General features: G+C 31.9%; 1 protein-coding gene across 1 annotated transcript; it reads left to right on the forward strand.

Annotated features, from left to right (window-relative positions):
- The first annotated feature begins 761 nt into the window (after window positions 1-761).
- On the forward strand, window positions 762-25,717 carry LOC127700334 (ribosomal RNA processing protein 1 homolog A-like). Its single transcript, XM_052203752.1, has 12 exons — window positions 762-960; window positions 2,952-3,037; window positions 3,764-3,907; window positions 4,441-4,635; window positions 9,272-9,336; window positions 9,687-9,783; window positions 10,382-10,480; window positions 16,917-17,014; window positions 17,737-17,912; window positions 21,580-22,466; window positions 23,423-23,504; window positions 23,912-25,717. The coding sequence occupies exons 1-12, from the start codon at window positions 819-821 to the stop codon at window positions 24,079-24,081; spliced, it is 2,241 nt and encodes a 746-aa protein (XP_052059712.1). The 5' UTR covers window positions 762-818; the 3' UTR covers window positions 24,082-25,717.
- The last annotated feature ends 734 nt before the right edge of the window (window positions 25,718-26,451 follow it).

Genomic DNA, 26,451 nt, shown 5'->3' on the forward strand with positions numbered 1-26,451 from the left:
GCAATACTATTTATTGTTGCATCGCATTTAATAGAAAATGGGGATTTTGTGGCAAATAAGGCAAGATTATTGCAGAAAATCCACAGACTTTATTATAGAGAATTTCGTTATAAGAATTTTAAACATAGATTACTCCCTTTTTTCCATGATGACTTCATGTGGTAGTGTTTACTGTTTGCAAAAGGTTATAAACAACCTTTGCAACCCAAAATGTCTTATGCTGAGCCACTAAAGTCAAGCGCACTCTAAGAGGTGTACTTGAATAGGTCCATATTTATGCTTGTTTAACCAATATATATTTATTTATAAACTTGTTTTAGAGAAATCATTGCTAGCAATGCTTGCAATTATTAAGCACTCGGAATTGTCAAATATTAGAGTACAAGGGCAAATGGCTATGGATTTTCTATATGATTTCCATAAGTTTAGCCTGGGACATTATATATTGATTATTAGTATAATAGTCCCAGGTTTAGCATTGTATCAACAAAGGGTACATAATCCTTGAATAACTATTACATTTAAGTTAAAAATCAAAATATTTTATTTGCTACGAAAAAAACATCCAAAAAAAAAGGGAAAAGAAAAAGGGTGGTCCATGCCCCCAAGCGCTTGTTACATACTAGGGACAAACACTTTAGAGAGCCAAAATGAATACTGAGACAATCACATTCATAAAAAAAGCTTATATTAAACAAAACAAAAATGGCTGACAAGTGCGTGTTTTATACCGGAAAAATTATAACTCGTCCGCATTTGGTTTTAATTTTAAGGAGACAGTCTGCACTTCCGGCACATGTGGAAACCAATCCGAAGAAATGGCAAACGAAGATGTCAGCAAAACCGCTTCTGTTGAGGTTCATTTTGCACAAAGATTAGCATCAAACGAGAAGAAGATCAGAGACAGAGCAATGAAGAAATTAAGAAAATGGCTTGAATTGAAATCTTTAACCAAAAAAGGTGTGCAACCTAGTTTCTCCAGATTTTTTTCGTGTTTTATCAGCCATGAATAACTCATACTTGTTTTTTCTTCACATTATCCATTATGGGATGATGAGTCCAGATCAGTTTTCTCATTAAAACGCCTGCAGAATATCTTGTTCATGATCAAGTAACTCAATTAGGGAAAAGTTAACCAAATACCTTGCTAAGATCCAATTATGCGGAGGGGTGCAGGTCGTTTCGTAACCTGGTCGTTTCGTACCTAGTCGATTCGTAACTAACTAGTTCGTTTTGTAACTGAGATATTTCGTAACCTTATAACAATATATCATGATATGAGTTGTAGGTTATGGAAAAAAAGTTCCGATTAAAAATAATAAAAAGACTTATTGGCACTCGTACCACATCTTCTTAAATCTACTCATTGATGTATACATACCTATATTTATTTATTTTTAAATAATTGATTGGATATAATTTTACACTTTACAAGTACAGTTTTGCACACATACTAATAGAACAGAAGAATTTAAAATGTCTATCATCATTTAGATGTACCCTGTCTTTATCAAAGTATCATTTAGTCTTCTGCTAAGTGCATTGATGTCTCCAATACTTTACACCACTCATCTCTATTTTGCTTAGTTCTTTATTAAACTTCTTTTTTTCTATCATAAGTTGTTTCTTTTATGTTTCTTGTTTAAGTCTGTCGATGTTGGAGCCTATATCACTACAGAAGGAACACCAAAGCGCAAATTCGTCAAGACTTAAATAATTTTACAAAGTTTTAAATTATTACAATATTGTTATTATTAGATGCACACTTTGATCATTATTAAATAATAACAAGAACAAAAGACAAGCAATTTATTTTGGCTTCAATAATCATATATAGACAATTCTAAGTGATATATACACTTCTAGAGACAAAACTAGTTAATTAATTTATATATAAATATATATTTTCTTTAAAATAATTAATTCAAACTAATAGAGACGCACTTTATTACCATATATAATCACACCAGGTACGAAATGTCTCGGTTACAAATCAACGTAGTTACGAATCGACCAGGTACGAAACGACCAGGTTACGAAACGACCAGCATTCATGCGGAGTTGTAAAACTGCTGTCTGGAGATATAAAGGTAGTCTAAGTGGTTGAGTTTGGAAGATCTTCTTTGACTCAATTGGTTAGAGCTCTGTCTTTAGATCCTGAAATTGAGGATCTGAATCCCGCTAGTACCATCCATGTATATTCTCAAAAGCATATTCTAACTCTTGTACTCAGCATCCCTTATACCCCAAGCAGGTAAGAACTGAAAAGAAAGCAGAATTTACTCCCAAAGCGGTTAAAATTTTGGAAATATTTAAACTTTTACAACTTGGTATTATCCCCATTTATGGTATTACAGTCACACCTTCTTGTGTTGAAAATTTGAGGTACAATATTTTTGTCAGTCCTGGCAGAATTCCAGTTTGTTCAATGCATTTCTACCTCTGATGAGTCGAACTTGGTTGATTCGAATACTCAGTAAACTTGAGTATATTTTGAAATCGTTACCTCCATGCGTGTGTCGAAGTTTGTATTAAAAGAAATTTTGGAAGTAATAGAAAATATTTCAGTTCAAAATAATGAATCCAATATTGAAATCGAAAGATTTTATTGTGCATCAAAATAAGCTTCCTTTTTAGTTCTAGGTCAATCAATTTTTGTGTATAACAATAAGATTGGCATGTAATGCCTATTGTTGTCAATAACTTTGATGTTTGGGGAACCCATTTTACCTGAGATACTTGTGGAACGAATAAATAGTGTCAAGCCAAGAAATTCTAAAAAGATCAATGAATAATGAAACTTATACTGAAACAAGGAATTATTTGAATCTTGAATAATTTTGAATTCTAGAAAATTGATAGGAAATGTATGATGAAAACTAAATAGTGTTGGCCACACACGCATGGCTAAGGTTAATTTTACTTTCATATATATTATTTATTATTTACAGAAAAAGCTTTTACTGAAGCAGATTTCCTGAAGATATGGAAAGGTCTCCACTACTGTCTATGGATGCAGGACAAAGCACTTCTACAGGTTAAAAAATAATTTAAAATGGTTTTATTAGATATTCTTTAGATATTCTAAACATATAATTTTCAGATATTATTATGATTAAAATTCCATTGGAAGTTAGTTGATAATACACCATATTGCTACTCACTCCAATCCAGATTAGTTCTGAAATTACACAACTTTTTTATGATGTCCAAACCAGTAATAGTTATCTTGAACCCTGTTTAAATCATTTATTGTGCATATAAGTTTTCATAGAGACATATTTAAACCGTGGTAAACACTTCAAACAAAGCATTTTAATGACTTTAATTTGTGTTTAAAAAATTTTGGTCATAAATTATTGAAATCTTAAAATGTTCACTTTGTTAACTGTTTCCTCTCTCAGTGATCGTCTTTGTTTTTGCAACATTTAACCCAAACAGGAAGTTTTCAAAGTATCTGATTTTACTGTGTATAATTTTCTACAATACTCAACAAACTGAAAGTCTAACATTCATGTATTGCTTAAGTTGGCTTATTAGATATATACCAATTCTAGGCAATTATTCTAAAACAAGGTTTTAAGGTTAAATTTATTCCTTAATTAGCAAATAAACATGCTAATCTCATTAAACAATAATAAAAACTCAAGATGTTACTATATTGAATAAATTATTTTCTGAGGAATAAAGATATACTTGAATATTTCATTTTGTACATTGAAATTGATAAAAATTCAGTTATTAATATCTGTGATACTTCCAGGAGGAGATGTGTGCATTTATGTCCCGTCTAGTCCATGTATTCAGTCATCCAGACAACACATTACTGTTTATACAAGTCTTCTTACAGACAGAGGCCAGGGAATGGAATGGCACAGACCGCTGGAGGATGGATAAGTTTATGATGGTATCTATCCTTCGCATTGCCTCATTGTACCTTTGAGGACGGGGACATTGAAACACTGTTCTTTTATTAGTAATTTCTGTCAAATCGCCTATGTACATATATTAAACTTATTTACTATCAAAAGTGGACTCTACTGTGGATTTATTATTATTCGTTTGATACCAATTTTCATCTGTCTAGGTAAACTTTGAATTCAAGGAAGTTAAAATTTACATAGGATGGATTACCTGCAGACTTTGGCAAAACCATGAAAATCCAATTTTTCCTCAATCCACGAAAATAAATGAATCCATAATAATTGGACGTCACGATAGTTAGATGTCAAGATTGTATAACCTGATTGTTAGTGAGGGTATCGGTTTATGGTCCATATAATGTCAATCAGTAGCATAATATGGTCCCATATGGGCCTGCTCTCAGCCATTGAAATTGCAAGAATTTTGTCAGATATGAGATGATATTTGAAAGATGATAGTAAAATTTCTAAATCAGTTTATTTATAACAAAATTGATTGTATCAAATTTTTTTTCAGTTGTTCCGTAATATGTTGACACAGTCACTGGAGTTTCTAAAGAAACAGAAATGGAAAAAGAATCTTATTACCAAGTTTACTGACATTCTGTCCAATAAGATAATGACCATTAAGGAAGACACTGCACCAGACGGACTAAAGATACATTTTACAGATATTTACTTAGATGAACTAGAGAGAGTTGGTGCTGAGGAGGTAAGGCTCAACTAAACATGCTGTTATAAATGTAAGATTGGGTACCAGATGGAGCGGAGATACATTAGCAGAAACAGTCGCTCCAGTCTGGAAATTGCGAATGATTTTTATACGCCCGTCAAAATTTAGACGGGACGTATTAAGAGAATACAAATGTTGTCTGTCCGTCTGTCTGTCCGGCGTAATCATGTCGCACCGTAAATTGAGAACGACTTATCCAAATTTCATGAAACTTAACATAGTTGTTTCTCATGATGGTCAAAAGATCTGTATACTTTTTGGTGAAAATAAGATTAAAACTTTTTGAGTTATGGGACTTAGTTACTAAAACAGGTGTGTGTTTTTATACGCCCGTCAAAATTTTGACGGGACGTATTATGGTATACAAATGTTGTCTGTCCGTCTGTCTGTCCAGCGTAAACATGTCGCACCGTAACTTGAGAATGACTTATCCAAATTTCATGAAACTTAATATAGCTGTTTCTTATGATGGTCAAACGATCTGTATACTTTTTGGTGAAAATAAGATTAAAACTTTTTGAGTTACGGGACTTAGTAACTAAAACAGGTGTGTGTTTTTTTTCACATGTCGCGCCATATCTCAAAAACAATTAATGATTATTGCTTAAAACTTTACACAACTCTTAGTTATATTAATCTTAAGATCTGTATACTTTTTGGTGACGATTCAAAATTTTATTTTAGATATATAGAAAATTTGTTAAAAAAGGGGGAGGGGTTTTTCACATGTCGCGCCGTATCTCAAAAACAGTTTATGATTATTGCTTAAAACTTTACACACTTCTTAGTTATATTAATCTCAAGATCTGTATACTTTGTGGTGATGATTCAAAATTTTATTTTTGAGTTATTGAGTATTTTGTAAAAAAAAGGGGGAGGGGTTTTTCACATATGGCGCCTTATCTCAAAAACGATTTATGATTATTGCTTAAAATTTTACACACTTCTTAGTTATATTAATCTAAAGATCTGTATAATTTTTGGTTTTGATTCAAAATTCAATTTTTGAGATATTGAGTTTTTTTTTTTTTTTAAAGGGGGGTTTTCACATGTCACTCCGTATCTCAAAAACGATTTATGATTATTGCTTAAAATTTTACACACTTCTTAATTATATTAATCTAAAGATCTGTATAATTTTTGGTTTTGATTCAAAATTTTATTTTAGAGATATTTAGTTTTTTGTAAAAAAGGGGGTTTTCGCTTGTCAGGCTGTATGTCAGAAACTATTTATGATTATTGCATAAAAATTCACACACAAGACGAAGGGCGTATCATGCGCTCATGGCACAGCTGTTTATTTTTCACATGTCGTGCCGTATCTCAAAAACAATTTATGATTATTGCTTAAAACTTAAAACACTTCTTAGTTATATTAATCTTAAGATCTGTATACATTTTGGTGATGATTCAAAATTTTATTTTAGAGAAATTGAGTATTTTGTTAAAAAAGGGGGAGGGGTTTTTCACATGTCACGCCATATCTCAAAAACAGTTTATGATTATTGCTTAAAACTTTGCACACTTCTTAGTTATATTAATCTTAAGATCTGTATACTTTTTGGTGATGATTCAAAATTTTATTTTGAGTTCTTGAGTATTTTGTAAAAAAAGGGGGAGGGTTTTTTCACATGTGGCGCCGTATCTCAAAAACGATTTATGATTATTGCTTAAAATTTTACAAACTTCTTAGTTATATTAATCTAAAGATCTGTATACTTTTTGGTTTTGATTCAAAATTTAATTTTTGAGATATTGATTTTTTTTTTTTAAAAGGGGTTTTTCACATGTCGCGCCGTATCTCAAAAACGATTTATGATTATTGCTTAAAATTTTACACACATTTTAGTTATATTAATCTAAAGATCTGTATACTTTTTGGTTTTGATTAAAAATTTTATTTTAGAGATATTGAGTTTTTTGTAAAAAAAAGGGGGTTTTCGCAATCTAGCCGTATGTCAGAAACTATTTATGATTATTGCATAAAAATTCACACACAAGATGACGGGCGTATCATGCGCTCATGGCGCAGCAGTTTATTTTTTCTGCAGTTCATCACATAATAATTACAATACAAGGAATCTCTATTACATTTGGTTTGTTTATTTACATTAGAATGTAGCAAAGTGCTCTCCACCAATGAAATTGTAGGATTTGGTGTGTCTTAATGAATGTAAATCATGTTATTATATTTAGTATGTGATTGTCCTATTGTTTAGGCCTACTACAAGTTAAAATCATAAAATTTCAATAAATGAGTTACAACTGCCTGAAGCACATTTATCAGCTGGAATGGATTACATTTTATTATTGAAATTGATTAAAAATTGTAAATAGTTAAACAAACAAAAATCAAAATTCATTGAAGTTTACTGGTGCAGTAAAAATTTGTACTGTTAAAGTTATAAATTGAATATTAATAAAATTGGTATAAATTTAAAAAATAATATCAAAGCAATGCGAAAGGAAAGAAAGAAAAGAGTCCTTTAAACTAAAAACTTAAATCTTAAAGCTATTACACTAACAAAACATCGGAGAGTTGGATTCAAATATTGTCTGTAGAATAAGATTTCCTTGTTACTAAAAGATAGAATTTTTTTATTTGAACTGTGAATTAACAAAAAGACACTTCTCACTGAATTACATTCATACTCACAATTAGGAAACTTAAACAATTCCTACCATTTAATGGTATTTGTTGGGTCATCTAATCCCTATCACATAATTTATTGAACTTTCCTGTATTATTTGATAGTCCCTACATTACCTAGACATATCCATAAATGAAATGCCTAAAAAGGAAGTCATGGATTAATAATAAACATTGCACTGAGAATGAAACAAATTCGTGATTAAAGCCAATCAATTTGAACCTTGAGCACTTTACGATATTCTAAGTTTGTAAGAGAATGGAAATCCCTTTCTTCATGGCAAGTACTGGCTACGCTCATTCTTAATCAGGAAGAAAAGGATTATCATTCTCTTACATATGCGTAGCAAATTGTAAGGAATATTTTTTATCTTCCTATTGTACTCTCAAATACATATAATCAAAGCTATTGTCCTAATTATCACCCATGACATTATGAAAGGTGCTGAAAGGTTATGTGCATAATGCTATTCTTAGCTCAGTATAAATCATAAAGTATTTAACAAACTAACTACATTGTATTTTTTGTTTCAAAGACAGACTTGAAACAAATAATTATAAGATCTCATAAGGAGTAAACATGATTATTTGAAATAAAAAGTTGCAGTTTTTCATTTTTACATGCCTTTCAGACTTTTCAATCAAGAAAGTTTTTCTAGCTCTATATTTGATAGATAGACACAGACATAAAAAGTCAAAAGTAACTGAAATAGAGTAATAGAATATGTGTAACAAAAGAGGGCTTCATCATAGGGACTTAAAAAGGTAAAAGTTGCAAAGGTAGAAGAATGCAGTATTTAAACATGTACAGAAAACAAAAAACCATTGTCTAAAATAAAACAAATGATTTGATTGATGTACAGAAGTACAATGTATAATCAGATCAGCAGAATACGCTTTACTGATTTTACCCTATGGAGTAAGTTCTGTAAGGGCCATATTTGGCACTGATTATTAAGTTCAATGTATCTAGATAAAAAATGTTTTAAGTTGATAAAAATACATGTGAGAAAGTTAAATAGAACAATTTTTGTCAGTTTTTTTTTAAAGCCTTAATACCTTATAAATAGAGATTTTTGCAAAATTGGACAAAATCGTCCACATTTCAACCAAATTAAGTCCTAGGCAACATAGCGCCCAGGTGTCAACAAACTAAATATTCAAGTAAGATATGTGAAATATTATAACAAACATTATGTTAAAAGGTCTTGTTTGTCGACACATGCGATCTATGTTTCCTGTCCAAAAACTTGGAAAATCAATACAAGTGATATTTGAGACGTCATGAATAGTACGCAAGAATGTAAATTTTCAACAAAATGATGTATTTCCTATCTAGTCATTGTTTTAGCTATGATTCATTGGTCAATAAATCCTAATTTCAAATTTAAGCTAGAATGAGGGGTCATTTTAGGGCCTTATCGAACCTACTCCTTTGAGTTGTCTCTCCTTCATTAGTTTTACTCTCACCCACCTTTAGTTGAAAAATGTTGACTCATTCTTTATCACTGTCCTGCTGATATCAAGAAAACCAGAATTAGGGCCTTATCGAACCTACTCCTTTGAGTTGTCTCTCCTTCATTAGTTTTACTCTCATTCCCCTTTAGTTGAAAAATGTTGACTCATTCTTTATCACTGTCCTGCTGATATCTAGAAAACCAGAATTATATGCATTTATTGGAATGACTTTTAAGTGGGTGATGTGCTTGGTGGGGAGATTTCCTCCTCTTTGGATGTTATATTTAAGAACATTGTACTAAAACATATCTTACCATTGCTACTTTTATCCACATCTTTCATATTAAAACTTGCACAATTCCCTTAGCCCATACCCATTACTATAATCTTAAACAAAATTTCAACAGACTTTACATCCAAGATAAGTTTTAATTAATGATTTTTTAAATTTGACATTTCAAGCAAGCAGTACAAAATTACTTTAGTTCTCTTGTTTTCTATTTACAGTTAGCTCCAGGAAAAGTTTTGAGTTTATTGGCACCATTCTCTAATTATTTACAGAACTCCAGAAAGTAAGTGATTTTGTTTGCTTTGTGTGTATTTCTTTGGGTGCATCCATTATCCAATTTTCCCTGAATATTATTTTAAACATGTGACTTTTCACTTAAATTGTTTTATACATTCAGAACTTCATAAAGCAAAGGACTTATAGATTTATCCTTGATCGTCTGTATTCAGAGATGTCCTGATTTGAATAAGTTTTGTGTTTAGGGCCATTTCTCAATGTTTTGACTTTGAATGTTTTACATAGTTTACCTGTTTTAAAGTATTACCATTATAATTTCAACATTAGCATTATAGTATCAAAATTATATACAGACAAGACATATCTCTGTGTCAACAGATATTTTTTTAATTGCAGCCCTGTTGTGGTTGGTAGAGTTGTATCTAGGGTGTTTGATGCGATTATACAACAAACAGTGGATGATGCAATGATTGCAGCTGAAAAACAAATAGAGGTATGAACACAGATTGCTGTATTTTTCTGCACATAAGACTACTCAATCAAAAGATATTGTGCAATATTCCCAAATATTGCAGGCAGAGCAATATTGTTTGAAATTGATAGCATAATCTGTATTTAAATAAAGTGTTTTATCATTTAAAAAGTATTTCCATAAAATAAAAGGTCATTCCACATACATGTATATTGGTGAATATTACCTCTGAAAAAATGCATGTCCTATATAATTTAAATTCTAAACTTCATAGTACAAGTAGCAGTGCAATAATCCATTATATAAGTAAATTGCATATAAAATGAGGAGATGTGGTATGGTTGCCAATGCTTTTCCTAATTATGGATATTTTGAGTTAAAGCAATGTTGCTCCATGTTAGTAAATTTATGAACTACTTACAAGGTTATTGTTAATTCAGTTAAATCATTTATTCAATAATGAAGGTTTTGTTGCAAGTGTCTCATAATAATGTTGGAGAAAAAAAGAAGATTAAAAATAATTGCATATATGGAATATTTTTACAAGAGAGTACAAAAGTCCAAAAAATTCACATATGTACTTAGATAATGATATTTAATAAATAATTTCTGTTGACAGAAAGAAGAAGGAGACAGTGATAATGAAGAAAACAGTGACGAAGAAGAAAAAGAAGACACTGAAGATCCTGAAGATATAGATATTCCACCTAGACTTCAGGTTGATTTTTATACGACTGCAAAAATTTTTTGTGTCTTATAATGCTATCATGTCGTCGTTTGCATTGTCCGAAGACGCATTTAGTTTCTGGACAATAACTTTAGTTTAAGTGAATGGATCTCTATGAAATTTTACCATAAGGTTCAATACCACAAAAGAAAGGTTGGGATTGATTTTGGGGGTTATGGTACCAACAGTTAAGGAATTAGGGGCCAAAAAGGGGCCAAAAATAAGCATTTTTGTAACTTCCAGACAATAACTTGTGTGTTAGTGTGTGGATCTCTCTGACATTGTACCACAAGGTTCCATATCACAAAGGGAATGCTGGGATTGATTTTGGGGGTAATTGCCTCAAAATTTTAGGAATTATGGGCCAAAAAAGGGGCCAAAAACAAGCATTTTCCTAGTTTCATGACAATAACTTGTGTGTAAGTGTATGGATCTTTCTGAAATTGTTCTACAAGGTTTCATATCACAAAGGGAAAGCTGGAATTGAGTTTGGGGGGTAATTGCCCAAAACGTTTAGGAATAAGGGGCCAAAAAGGGGGCAAAAATAAGCATTTTTCTAGTTTCCAGACAATAACATGTGTTCAAGTGTATGGATCTCTCTGAAATTGTACTGCAAGGTACCATACCACAAAGGGAAGGCTGGAATTGATTTTTGGGGTAATTGCAGGGGTTCAAATTAACATTTGGTACCGGAAGGTCCAGGACCTTTGACACTCCAAACTGAAAGGTCCACAACCTAAATTCCAGGTCCTATTTTTACTTGAAATATTTCCTAACATAGTAAGATACAAGTTACAAAATTAATGTGCTGTTGGTGTTAGGTCAACTTGTTTCATTGTCAAAGTCACTGTTGTATAAAATATTTAATAACAATTGTAATTGTCTTGTATATTATAAATTCAGATAATATTTTTTTTTTGTTATTGAGGAGGGTGTCACCATGGGTGGGTGTCTTGTCTCAACTATTGGTAATTTATTACTACTTAGTACTTAAACCATTTTATAAAACAGTTCAACTTCAAAGCTCTTTAAGCAGAGACGTATATACATGTGTATATATGTCTCTGGTTTAAGTGTATCATATCTAGTTGCACTATTATAATGCATTAGTTCCTCTGTGAAAATAAGATAAGAAACTTCCAGATTTGTACTGGTCCTTTAAAATTGAGAAGACATTACCTCTTGGAATTGTAGTAATACGTTTACACTATACAAAAATCTACATGTAATATCAATATTTATTAATGATAAAGAAAATTACTGTCACATTTTTTTGGATTTTGAGATGAAAATTTATGAACTAAAAGTAATTTTGAGTTTCTGTAAAAAAATATTTCCTACTTTTTCTTTCTTTTCAATATATCTTTTGGTTTTCAATTCTAGTGTTTATATTTTATCATCATAGATGTATTTTGTCAACTGCCTGGAATTATTATTTTTTCATTGTATTTGATCGGCAAACCCGGAATTACCCTTATCTGCTCCGGAATCGGATCCGTTTTTTTTTTATTTTCTTAATTTCCGGTTTTTGGCATCCAATGTTTTTCAATGTTGTTTTGTCAGTCAGATACGATTTTACTCGGATTTACACAGTACTAGTTGGCAATTTTCGGTATAAAGCTAGCGGTTGAACAAAATGAACAGCGCTGTCATGAATAATAATGATGAAAACAAATTTTGAGATTGTTTGGAAATTTTTGTTTAAAAAGGTCGGCAAAGATTATTTTTATTTTCTTTCAACCCGAAGGTCCGTCGGGCGTAGCTTTTAACCAAAACGAGAGTCCGACTGCAAAAATGGAAGGTCGCGGACCTCGTACCACCGCTAATTTGAACCCCTGTAATTGCCTCAAAATTTTAGGAAATATGGGCCAAAAAGGGGCAAAAAACAAGCATTTTTCTAGTTTTGGGACAATAACTTGTGTGTAAGTGTATGGATCTTTATGAAATTGTACTACAAGGTTCCATATAACAAAAGGAAAGCTGGGTTTGAGTTTGGGGGTAATTGCCCTAAACATTTAGGAATTTGGGGCCAAAGAGGGGCCAAAAAACAAGCATTTTTATAGTTTCCAGACAATAACTTGTGTTCAAGTGTATGGATCTCTCTGAAATTGTACTGCAAGGTACCATACCACAAAGGGAAGGCTGGAATTGATTTTTGGGGTAATTGCCTCAAAATTTTAGGAAATATGGGCCAAAAAGGGGCAAAAAACAATCATTTTTCTAGTTTTGGGACAATAACTTGTGTGAAAGTGTATGGATCTTTATGAAATTGTACTACAAGGTTCCATATAACAAAAGGAAAGCTGGGTTTGAGTTTGGGGGTAATTGCCCTAAACATTTAGGAATTTGGGGCCAAAGAGGGGCCAAAAAACAAGCATTTTTATAGTTTCCAGACAATAACTTGTGTTCAAGTGTATGGATCTCTCTGAAATTGTACTGCAAGGTACCATACCACAAAGGGAAGGCTGGAATTGATTTTTGGGGTAATTGCCTCAAAATTTTGGGAAATATGGGCCAAAAAGGGGCAAAAAACAAGCATTTTTCTAGTTTTGGGACAATAACTTGTGTGAAAGTGTATGGATCTTTATGAAATTGTACTACAAGGTTCCATATAACAAAAGGAAAGCTGGGTTTGAGTTTGGGGGTAATTGCCCTAAACATTTAGGAATTTGGGACCAAAGAGGGGCCAAAAAACAAGCATTTTTATAGTTTCCAGACAATTACTTGTGTTCAAGTGTATGGATCTCTCTGAAATTGTACTGCAAGTTACCATACCACAAAGGGAAGGCTGGAATTGATTTTTGGGGTAATTGCCTCAAAATTTTAGGAAATATGGGCCAAAAAGGGGCAAAAAACAAGCATTTTTCTAGTTTTGGGACAATAACTTGTGTGTAAGTGTATGGATCTTTATGAAATTGTACTACAAGGTTCCATATAACAAAAGGAAAGCTGGGTTTGAGTTTGGGGGTAATTGCCCTAAACATTTAGGAATTTGGGGCCAAAGAGGGGCCAAAAAACAAGCATTTTTATAGTTTCCAGACAATAACTTGTGTTCAAGTGTATGGATCTCTCTGAAATTGTACTGCAAGGTACCATACCACAAAGGGAAGGCTGGGATTGAGTTTGGGGTGATGAATCATAAGGAGGTTCAAAAAATTTTGGGGGGGGGGAGATTTTTTTTTCCTTATTTTCCTTTTTTTTTCTTTAGAATTTTCCATTTTAAGTTGGTTATTTTGGATTTATATATAAAAGCAAATAATAATGATATGGTTTGATTTCATCAAAAATTGAAATAATGGGGTTCTTTGATATGCTGAATCTAACTGTGTATTTAGATTCTTAATTTTTGGTCCCGTTTTCAAATTGGTCTACATTAAGGTCCAAAGGGTCCAAAATTAAACTTAGTTTGATTTTAACAAAAATTGAATTCTTGGGGTTCTTTGATATGCTGAATCTAACCCTGTATGTATTTAGATTTTGGATATTGGACCATAATAGGTAAATTAAAAAATTTTAAGTTCTTAGACCACATTCATTCTGTGTCAGAAACCAATGCTGTGTCAAATATTTAATCACAATCCAAATTCAGAGCTGTATCAAGCTTGAATGTTGTGTCCATACTTGCCCCAACTGTTCAGGGTTAGACCTCTGTGGTCGTATCAAGCTGCGCCCAGCGGAGCATTTTATTTATATGCATGAAGAAATATTCTACAATGAAATCAGTTCAGGAAATTTAAATACCTTTATATGTAACAATAAAACTATTTTAGTAACAGTTTTTTTTTATCCAATTAGACACATGTGAGGACATACCCTTCTTTTATGTTACAGTAAGGTTCTCAAGCCAATCAGAAATATTGTTCTTATAAGGCAACAGTAAAGAGCCCTTGTTTTCTGTTTCGTAATGATTTTAAAGAATATCAATCCTGCTTATTTAAGAAGAAAAACTGGATTTTCAAATGAATTTTCAAATGGATTTTTAAGATGATCTAGTCTAGTCAGCATTGCAGCATTATCTCATCATGTGTTCTCTATTTTACTTAGATGTTAAAAATGTTCCATTTAAGGTTGCAGTCTTGTAATTGACTGCTCCATAGGCTTACATGCAAAACAGCTGATCTTTGAAAATAAAAAAATAAAAAATGCTACATAGAAAAAAAATTTCATGTTCATATCATGTATGTACTAATGTGAAATTGTGATTTAATTAAAAAAAAAGTGGGTCATGCCACGAAGAATAAAAAGTTATGTAACCCTGAAGTCAAAACATTTTTTTTCTACTTTCTGTTTGCTGTTTGTACTAGGCCGCACCACTTCCAGTAAACATGATATCCTTCCACTTTCCTGGATTGATATCCCCAAAAAGATGCCAGATTTTTTTTAAGTCTATATATATGTTTCAATTCAGCATAAACCTATAATCAAACAGAAAAAATTGAGTCCAGAAAAAAATTCAGAAAAAATTGGACTATTTTGTTTCCCTCCATGTTTTGACATGCACCGGAAACTGGAGTTGTAAGACAAGACTGGTACCTTAAGCACATTAAAAAATGTTCTCCCCACTTTCTGTTTTTAGTCTCCTTCAGACAGTCAAAGTGACAATTTCCCATACTTTACATTGCAGTGGGTACAGATGTTGATCTGATTTTTAATTTTAAATGTTAGTTATTAAAGTAACAGTTCAAATTTTAGATTTATTCTGGTTGTTCCTTTGACTTAGACTCCTGCCTAGATAGATATCCCTGATTCCTTGATTCCATTATAGACTTTGGGGAAATCTGTGATGGATGCATTCAAGCTATCAAAAAAAATGTCACCTAAATATTTTTCTGAAGGATCGCCAAGTTCACAATGACAGGCTATTAAACAGGGTTTCTACTTTAAGGCTTACAGTGTAATCTACCTTTTTTGTCGAGCCTTCGACTTTTGTCGAAAAAGCGAGACATAGCGATCCTACATTCCGTCGGCGTCGGCGGCGTCCACAAATATTCACTCTGTGGTTAAAGTTTTTGAAATTTTAATAACTTTCCTAAACTATCCTGGATTTCTACCAAACTTGGACAGAAGCTTGTTTATGATCATAAGATTATATTCAAAAGTAAATTTTGTAAAAAAAAAAATCCATTTTTTCCGTATTTTACTTATAAATGGACTTAGTTTTTCTGCCAGGAAACATTACATTCACTCTGTGGTTAAAGTTTTTGAAATTTTGATAACTTTCTTAAACTATCCTGGATTTCTACCAAACTTGGAAAGAAGCTTGTTTATGATCATAAGATAGTATCCAGAAGTAAATTTTGTAAAAAAAAAATTCCATTTTTTCTGTATTTTACTTGTAAATGGACTTAGTTTTTCTGCCAGTTAACATTACATTCACTCTGTGGTTAAAGTTTTTAAAATTTTAACAACTTTCTTAAACTATCCTGGATTTGTACCACACTTGGACAGAAGCTTGTTTATGATCAAAAGCTAGTATCTAGAAGGAAATTTTGTTCATTTTTTCCGTATTTTACTTATAAATGGACTTAGTTTTTCTTCCAGTTAACTTTACATACAGTCTGCAGTTAAAGTTTTAAAAACATTTATTAGATTCAAAAACCATCCTGGATTTTTACCAAACTTGGACAGAAGCTACTTACAATCAAAAGATAGTATAGAGAGGAATATTTTTATTAATTTTTTTCCTCATTTTTGTTGAGCCTGCGATTAACAGCAAAAGTAGGCGAGACACTGGGTTCCGCGGAACCCTTACGAATTTTTTTTTTTTTTTTTATAAACTTTATGCTTTAAAAAGATTTTGAACAATTATTGTCCTGAAGATATATATTGATAGCTGTGTTTAAGGAAAGAGGAAAGGAGATAAGAAACTGTTTTAAAATTCCCTGTGTATTACTTGATGTATTTTGAAACATCCATCTGGATCTTTGTATGGAATAAAGATGTTGTTTAATGCTTCATAGAACCAACAAATCTTTAAGAATGGCTGAAAATATGTTCTTATGTTGATACAGTGAAAAATATTGTAAACATCCGAACTCTTACGAAAAGCTAATTGTTTTATGAATATAAAATTTGCTATCTTTTTTGTACCCAAATTCAAATGTTACAAAAATACCTGTCAATCAATACATTGATGATCAAAGGCTAAAATAAAATATGATTAATAATCCTTAATATTGATTAATGCACACTTGTTGTTATATATGATTCTTTTCCTGGTACATGTACGTTTGCATGATTAGATGTGTTATACTTATACTGAATTATCTCCCTTGTTTCTGTTTTAGTTTGACTTTAAAGCTGCATGATTAGATGTGATATACTTATACTAAATTATCTCCCTTGTTTCTGTTTTAGTTTGACTTTAAAGCTGCATAATTAGATGTGATATACTTATACTAAATTATCTCCCTTGTTTCTGTTTTAGTTTGACTTTAAAGCTATAGCAGACGCATTGTTCCAGTTAGGCAGCAATAAAGACTGTGTTAGTAAGAACAGGAACAGAATCTACAGACTTGTCAAAAGGTAAGCTGTAGTATACATTAAGATGATGATGATGATGGATGGCTGCTTAACGTCCAGCGACAAATTAATATGCATATTCAGGACGAGAATGTTAATGTAATGTGAATATTTACCCTGCTTTGTACCAGACAGACATACTGAGCTGGATTTTTAACGTGTAGCAAGTAACAGTCCACATGAAGACATGTCACCTTACCCAAACACATTATTCTGACTCCGAGCAGACCAGTCTTTGCTCTTACTCCATAATGCCGCATGTTTAGCGGAGAAGCAGCAAATACCAATTTTAAAGTCTTCGGTTTGACCTGGCGGGGTTTTGACCCATGACCTCCTGCACTAGAGGTGAACATGAGACCACGAGGCGGTTTGTATACATTAAGAATGTGTTATTTAACAGGAAAGTTTATCTGCTGACTGTGTGCAATTTAGAATACATTAATATATGTTCTAATTTCAGAAGGAAAATTTTTAAACAATAGGTAACATTTGAGTAAGTTTAACCAGTAGTTTTTTAACATTTTTCAAATGATACTCAAGTCCTCGAAGTTGGAAGCCACTGCTAGCATGTGTGTAGTGGCATCATCTATATATCTAAGTGCTGATATAATTTAAAAAAAAAAACCAACTAGTATTGTACTAGTGTAAGGATTTGAAATCTACAGACATGCTCAATTTTATTTATTAGTAAGAAGATTCTATTCTAATCTTTCATTTTGTTGTAGATTTCAGGATTTGAATGAAGGTATATTGCCAAAAGAGAAGGTTGATGAAGAAGAGGGGGATGTTTTAAAAAAGAAAGATATCTCTCTAGCTGTTCAAAGATTGGAGAATTTGGAGGTTCGCAAAAAGAAAAAAAAGAAGAAGAAAAAGAAAAACAACTTGCAGGGTGAAAATGAAGGTAGTCAATACATTTTTAGAAAGATATAGGCTATATTTGGTTCCTTTTTATACGACCGCAAAAAAAATTTTGCGATCGTATATTGGTATGACGTTGGCGTCGTCGTCGACGTCCGAAGACACATTGGTTTTCGCACTCTAACTTTAGTTTAAGTGAATGGATCTCTATGAAATTTTACCATAAGGTTCAATACCACAAAAGGAAGGTTGGGATTGATTTTGGGGGTTATGGTACCAACAGCTAAGGAATTAGGGGCCAAAAAGGGGCCAAAAATAAGTATTTTTGTAACTTCCAGACATAACTTGTTTGTAAGTGTATGGATCTCTCTGACATTGTACCACAAGGTTCCATATCACAAAGGGAATGCTGGGATTGATTTTCGGGGTAATTGCCTCAAAATTTTAGGAATTAGGGGCCAAAAAAGGGGCAAAAAACAAGCATTTTTATATGGACAAATACTTTAGTACAAAACATAATTTAAAGCAGTGTAAGGGAGATAAATCAAATACATCATTTGAATTACCTCCCTTACACTGCTTTTAAATTATGTATAAAGTAATGGTTAATGAACAATTAAGACAATTTAAAACAGTGTAAATGAGGTAATCCAAATACAACGTTTTGGTTACTTCCCTTACACTGCTTTTAAATTATGTTTAAAGAAATGCATATTTATAAAGGAAGACCAGTAAAAATATCTGCAAATGTTGCATCTTTTTTTTTTTTACAAAAAAATCCATATGAAAGATTTGACACCATATTTTAAATTCTATTATAAAATAGATTAAGTTAGCACTATGGTAAATTTAAATGGGTAATTATGGTTGCAAATTCCATTGGAAATTTGAATTAAGATTATGACCATATCTTGAGGGAAAGAATTTTTTGGGGGAAAAAGTAGGGGGGGGGGGGGGGGTATAAAATTGTGGGGGGTCAATTTATTCTCATTTCAGATTTCAGAAATTAAAAAGAATTATTCTTCAAATATTTTTTTTTTTTTTTCAAATTTCAAATATTGAAAAATTTCATGAAGTAATCTTTAATTGCCCAGTATGGCGCATTAGATTTGTAAAATCTTTGACCACATTTATTTATTTGTTATGCCAAATCTGACCGTGTATTTAGATTTTAATTTCGGGTCCAGTTTTCAAATTAGTCTACATTAAGGTCCAAAGGGTCCAAAATTGAACTTAGTTTGATTTTAACAAAAATTGAATATATGGGGTTCTTTGATATGCTGAATCTAAACGTATTTAGATTTTTGATTTCGGGCCCAGTTTTCAAGTTGGTCCAAATTGGGGTCCAAAATTAAACTTTGTTTGATTTCAACAAAAATTGAATATATGGGGTTCTTTGATGTGCTGAATCTAACCATGTATTTAGATTTTTTATTTGGGGCCCTGCTATCAAATTGGTTCATATTGAGGTCAAAAGGGTCCAAAATTAAACTTTTGTTTTATTTCATCAAAAATTGAATTATTGGGGTTCTTTGATATGCCAAATCTAACCGTGTATTTAGATTTTTAATTTTGGGTCCAGTTTTCAAATTGGTCTACATTAAGGTCCAAAGGGTCCAAAATTAAACTTAGTTTGATTTCAACAAAAAATTGAATATATGGGGTTCTTTGATATGCTGAATCTAAACATGCATTTAGATTTTTGATTTCGGGCCCAGTTTTCAAGTTGGTCCAAATTGGGGTCCAAAATTAAACTTTGTTTGATTTCAACAAAAATTGAATATATGGGGTTCTTTGATATGCTGAATCTAACCATGTATTTAGATTTTTTATTTGTGGGCCCCGCTATCAAATTGGTTCATATTGAGGTCAAAAGGGTCCAAAATTAAACTTTGTTTTATTTCATAAAAAATTGAACTATTGGGGTTCTTTGATATGACAAATCTAACCGTGTATTTAGATTTTTAATTTTGGGTCCCGTTTTTTAAATTGGTCTACATTAAGGTCCAAAGGGTCCAAAATTAAACTTAGTTTGATTTAAACAAAAATTGAATTCTTGGGGTTCTTTGATATGCTGAATCTAAACATGTGTTTAGATTTTTGATTATGGGCCCAGTTTTCAAGTTGGTCCAAGTTGGGGTCCAAAATTAAACTTTGTTTGATTTCAACAAAAATTGAATATATGGGTTCTTTGATATGCTGAATCTAACCATGTATTTTGATTTTTGGGCCCCGTTATCAAATTGGTCCACATTGAGGTCAAAAGGGTCCAAAATTAAACTGTTTGATTTCATCAAAAATTGAATTCTTTGGATTCTTTGATATGCTGAATCTAACCATGTATTTAGATTTTGGATATTGGACCATAATAGGTAAATTAAAAAAATTTAAGTTCTTAGACCACATTCATTCTGTGTCAGAAACCTATGCTGTGTCAAATATTTAATCACAATCCAAATTCAGAGCTGTATCAAGCTTGAATGTTGTGTCCATACTTGCCCCAATTGTTCAGGGTTCGACCTCTGTGGTCGTATCAAGCTGCGCCCAGCGGAGCATTTTATTAAATTATGTGAAATTACGAAAATTGCATGAAAAAACATCTTGAAGACATTTTTTCTTAGCTATTTGGGAAAATTGGGAGGCAAAATTAAAAGGTAAATGATGAATATTATATGCATGTAACATGAACAATTCAATTATATACATGAGCCTTAAAATTACATAACACATAAAACTGTAATGATTGCTTGATTGTTGCTTGCTTAGTGTAAGGTGGGAAATAAATATAGGCAATAGTAGTATATTGTGTTCAACAGTCATAAATCGATTGAGAGAAAACTAATCCAGGTCACAAACCAAAACCGAGGGAAACACATCAACTTTAAGAGGAAAACAACGGAACAGCAGAAACACTGAACGCTACAAAAATAAACATGCATAGAAACGGACTATTTGATAACAACTACCATATTCCTGACTTGGTACAGGACATACAAGTCATACATTATCAGGACAAGAACAAATTAACAATTTATACAATTAGAAGGTAAGGAAAGGTAGGTCTATCAGGGTGACGTAAAATTTTCTACTGTTAAATGAGGGTATGTTGAGTAGAGTAAGAAATAGTGCCTTGCAACAGGTTCACTATGATCCTATCAGGAGTTTGTTGCAAGGGTTTTTTAACATATAGAATGTGTCAGCCTTCACAGGGCTTCAGATTTTGCGTTTCCAATCTAACCAAACATATATGTGTATTGAAACATCCCACACAGCCGAAAAGCTGAACATACAGATTAAAGCATCCATTTCTATTTCACACTTCATTTGGTTTATCTGAATATCACAGATAATTCAAAAACTTACATATTAGATTTAAAATGACATTAAAAGGGAATTCAGGGACGTTTTGCTAAATTTATTTAATAGCACAGGTATCGCTCAAAAAGATTTTTTATCAGCAAGTGCATCTTCACAAAAAACCTTTGTTGTGATTCTAAAATTCAGCCATTGTTGAAAAATTTGAAAGAATTGTATAAAAATCATATAGAGACAGATTTTTTTTTTACTGTATCATGTTGCTAAGTGCATTTTTTCATTCATGATGTTAAAATTTTCATTGATTGACCAACCCTCCATTTTGAAAATTAAAAAGAAAGAAATACTTTACTCTTGTTGAAGCAGTGGTAGAATAACTATGTTTATATCTCCAGGATCACAAGTTGGTGAAACAGAAAATCTCAATTCTAAACCAGAAACAAAGAAAGTGAAAAGGAAAAATGGAGACCTGAATACAGAACCTTCTTTGTCTCCCTTGAAGAAAAAGAAAGAAGTAAAAGAGCGTCAAATAGATACAGAAAAGAAAGAAACTAATCAAGAAATGAAAAACCAAGCCCTGAGAGTTAGTCCAAAATTAACATCAGCAAAGAAGACAGGCAAACAGAAGAAAAAACTAAATAACATGCATGAAGCTTCGCCAGAAATAAAAGTACAAGGCAGCAAAATGAAATCTGATATAAAGAAAATTGAAATCAACGACAGTATCTCATGTTCAGCTCAGAAAGGCAGCAATAATAAAAACACTGACACAGATCAAGTTGACAATAGTGTTATTCTAGATTTATCTCTTATTACTTCAGCAAAGAAAAAGAAAGGAAACAAATATAATGCTACATCAATATTGTCAGAGTCCATGGGAGATAACTCTACACCATCAAAAAGTAAGCACAAACTAAATGACAAGTCTTTTGATCAAAGTATGGCTGAAGTATTTGACAATGTTAGTCATGACAATTCCAACAAAACAAAGAATGAACAGGTTATTACAGTGAAAGCTAAGAAAAAAAGAAAAAGCTCTGTGAATATAGAAGAATCAGTGATGGAAGAGAAAAATGTTTCGACTCCATCGTCCAAGAAAACTCCAAAAAGTAAAAATTCAGAAGCGAAAATGATGAAACTGATAGAAGAGAGTAAAAGTAACAGTTCACCAAAATCTGAAGGATCAGGGTTTGCTAAGTTTGACACATTGATGAAGACGCCACCTGCCTTTGTTAGAAAATCTGTCAACAAACTGAAAAGACCAAAGTCGGCCATCAAAAAGGTAAAGTTGTAGTTGTTATTGATTAATATCATGAAGTTCCAATTAAATCAATGCTCTTGACAATCTTGATCTTGATGTAAGGTGTTTAGCTCAAGGTTAAAAACAATACAGTCACTTACAAGATGAAAAACTGCAATGAACATCATGAAAGTGGTGTTCCTTTTTATTTTTTTTAATTATCTTGATATTGTAGTCTAAAGTACATCCACAAAAAAGACTTTTATGTCTTGTTATTGTAATATTAACAATCTTTAAAATAATCTCAGTGAAATTTGACTTATTCGGATAATTTGTAAGGTGGTTTCAGTTAATCTAAAAGACAATTGGTAATTTTACTGTATGTGCACCAAAGGGAAAAAACAGTAGGTCATTGGTTGTATTTCCATTGGTTTGGACATAGTTAACTAATCACAACCATTAGTGTGTGTGTGTTTCAACAGCTTAGAAATATTACCCAGAGTGGACTAGATCCCGAAATGGTGAATAGATTGCCTTAAAAAAAAGTTTTTCAAAAAATCATACGGCTTAAGTTGTTTTGTATACTGAATTGTTCATGACTAACGATCAACTTTAGTCGTAAGATTTTTTGTGAAATTGATCACTGTATTTAACCATTTTAAAAGTTGTGATGAATACCATTCATATGTTGTATAATTAAGAAGGCTAATATAAAAAAAGGCAATGAGTATTTTAAAACGTTTCTTGAATAATTATACATTATCAAACAAAGAAAAGACTACTTACTAAAAAAATTATTTTCTCTTAAAGGTGGATAGAAAATCATTAATATGGTATTAATAAATGCTTATGCTGGAAATATTGTCAACCTTCTGGTATCAGATTATAAAACAATTCTTGTTTTTATCTGGAAGATGACCTGTGTTAACAAGCAGTTAAGGTTTCTATTATCATGAAATTTTGAAAGGAATTATTCCTACTTTTCTTGTTCATTACAGCAAACATTGGAAGCTCCTACCTCCTGTCCTCCAGATTCAAAGAAAAAAGTCATCTTCAACATGAAGAAAAATGATTCAATAAGTATGTTATAATTCATTTCCTCAAATATATTGTAATTGGTAATTGATTTTGAAATTTGTAGTTTTAGCATGTTTGTATATTGATGAAAATTTAAATAAGTGGGTCATGTTTTTAACACAGATTTGTCTCAGAGTTGTTATGTTACAAGTTTGCTTATCTTCAAAGTCTGTGCTGCACATTGTTAGTAAATGCAGTGCATAGATTTAGAACGTATGGTTACTTACACAACTTGACTGTCTGTTATGTACACATTATGATTTTTAGATAAGCATAAGAATGGCCAAATATCCAGAATTACTCAAGAATTGTAACTAATTTTAATGTGGTCTGAGAATCCAAGCTATTTATATCCTTAAGATTATTATTTTCTCTAAAAAATCATACTTCTTACTATTAATATTTTCCAGGTTTTCAGGACAGTATAAAGTTCAGTCCAGGAGTCTTTAATCCAACTAAAACAGCAGACCATGGAATTCTGAAGACACCATCACCAGCCATGACTCGCAGTCAGTCTTTAAAGAAACGTAGAGCATCAACTGGAGTTATTAAAAGGCCAAAAGCAGCAGATTTCTTTTAAAACTGACATTTTAGTGAAGATCTGAACTTTGATAGAAATCTTTATGTTGATATTCTGTTCAGCTACATTCAAGATAGCACAAGATTCATGTTGATTAACCAAAGTTTGTACTCTGTATGAATTTAGAATTCCATCTTCAGTATTTTTAATTATTTAATATGTTCATGAAAGATGCAAATCTGTATCTAAAAAGATTAATAAAAGAAAACCTGAAAAAATTAATCCACATACTATTTTCAAATATTGAAATCTTGCAAATAATACATTTTCCATATCCCATATAACTGTTCTTAGAAATTAAGATTAATCACATTTGTGCCTGAAATTTAAATGCAGTTAAGTCTCATTATCTTTCAAACTTGTTGAACAAATTTTTAATGAGTTGAAATTCAGCAGTGGACAGCAAGTATCATATAGTTTTAATCCTGTTGAGTTGAAATTTGTATATGACTGCAAAAAATTTTTTGGGATCGTATAATGGTATGATGTTGTCTGCGTCGTCTGTGTCGTCGTCCGAAGACACATTGGTTTTCGGACAATAACTTTAGTTTAAGTTAATGGATCTCTATGAAATTTTTTAAGAAGGTTCAATACCACAAAAGGAAAGTTTGGTTTGATTTTAAGGATGATGGTCCCAACCGTTGAGAAATTAGGGGCCCAAAGCAAACATTTTTCTAGTTTCAGGATAATAACTTGTGTATAAGTATTTCGATTGCTCTGAAATTGTACAACAATGTTTAATACCACAAGTAGAAGGTTTGGATTCATATTAGGGGTTATGGGGCCAACAGTTTAGGAATTAAGGGCCTAAAAGAGCCAAAAACAACAATTTTTGTAGTTTCCGGACAATAACTTGTGTGTAAGTGTATGAATCTCTCTGATATTGTATCATAAGGTTCCATATCACAAAGGGAAGGCTGGGATTGAGTTTGGGGGTAATTGCCTCAAACATGTAGGAATTAGGGGCCAAAAAAGGGCCAAAAACATGCATTATTCTAGTTTCCAAACAATAACTTGTGTTAGATGTGTATGGATCTCTCTGAAATTGTACTACAAGGTTCCATACTACAAAGGAAAGAATTGGATCGAGTCTTGGGGTAATTGCTCCAAGGGGGGATTCCAAAACTCGGGGGTTCGACCTCTGCGGTCGTATCAGGCTGCGCTCAGCGAAGCATTTTATAGTCGTTTGAATGAAAGTCACTATCAAAGACCATCAAAAGGTTAACAAATTATTAGATTTTTACTTATGATCTAGCATCAATGAACAATGTCAAAAAAGATCACCTTTATAATATCTGGTTGAATACTGTTATGACTTGTTATATTTTTATGGGGTATCTATTTTAATTATTTAATTTACTGTCATCATAATCATACAGTATATCAGTTAAGTTCTTGTGTACACTTAAAACTGAATGCTTTTTTAAATTTTATATAAGAAACTTCTTGAATAAGCCACAGTATAACGCATGGTTTTTAGTAACCGTAGGTTGACGAATCAGATTACATCTACTGGGGCCATGAATTATGTTACTGCATTTTCCTATTTGTTAATGACGGTAATGAATTATACCAAAACTGTTATTTATGCAATGTAATTGAAATATAATTTCCTATATTAAAGTTATATTATTAATTTGCTTTTCTCACAATATTTTTTATATTAATGATACAAGTATTAAGCCCAAGAAGGTGTACATCTGCATCATGACAGTTTACAATCTCATTTTTCATAGAGGATAGATATAGGAAGATGTGGTATGAGTGCCAATGAGACAACTCTCCATCCAAGTTACAATTTATAAAAGTAAACCATTATAGGTCAAGGTACGGCCTTCAACACGGAGCATTGGCTCACACCGAACAGCAAGCTATAAAGGGCCCCAAAAACTTACTAGTGTAAAACCATTCAAACGGGAAAAACCAACGGTCTAATCTATATAGAAACGAGAAACACATATGAACTACATAAACAGACGATAACTACTGTAATCAGATTCCTGACTTAAGACAGGTGCAAACATTTGCAGCGGGATTAAACGTTTTAATGGTACCAAACCTTCTCCCTTTTCTGAAACAATAGTATAACATCACAACATAGGAGCATATGTGCTTGAGTGGTCCATGTAGTATCTACTGTAATGCTAGCCTGTCAACACTTAGATTGTGGGTTCGACTTCAATCTTGATTGACTAGAATTGTTAGGGTTTCTACCAATGATCGGTGGTTCTGTCGGCACACTGGCTTCCTCCAATAAAAACGTAACTGCCACGATATAGCTAATAGTACTGAAAGTGGGGTTAAACACCAACAATCAATCAATTATTTTTCATTGATGATTAAATATGTTCATTTACTGTTATACCTGCA

The sequence above is a fragment of the Mytilus californianus genome, unplaced genomic scaffold, assembly GCF_021869535.1.
Source record: "Mytilus californianus isolate M0D057914Y unplaced genomic scaffold, xbMytCali1.0.p SCAF_5, whole genome shotgun sequence".
In the NCBI taxonomy this organism is placed as follows: Eukaryota; Metazoa; Mollusca; class Bivalvia; order Mytilida; family Mytilidae; genus Mytilus; species Mytilus californianus.

What these genes read in the sequence shown, in the direction of transcription:
- LOC127700334 (XM_052203752.1), top strand. Translation starts at nt 819, where the DNA reads ATGGCAAACGAAGATGTCAGCAAAACCGCTTCTGTTGAGGTTCATTTT. An exon ending in TATTTACAGAACTCCAGAAA is followed by an intron (nt 9,337 to 9,686) that starts GTAAGTGATTTT and finishes TTTTAATTGCAG; the next exon opens with CCCTGTTGTGGTTGGTAGAG. An exon ending in CAAAGTCGGCCATCAAAAAG is followed by an intron (nt 22,467 to 23,422) that starts GTAAAGTTGTAG and finishes TGTTCATTACAG; the next exon opens with CAAACATTGGAAGCTCCTAC.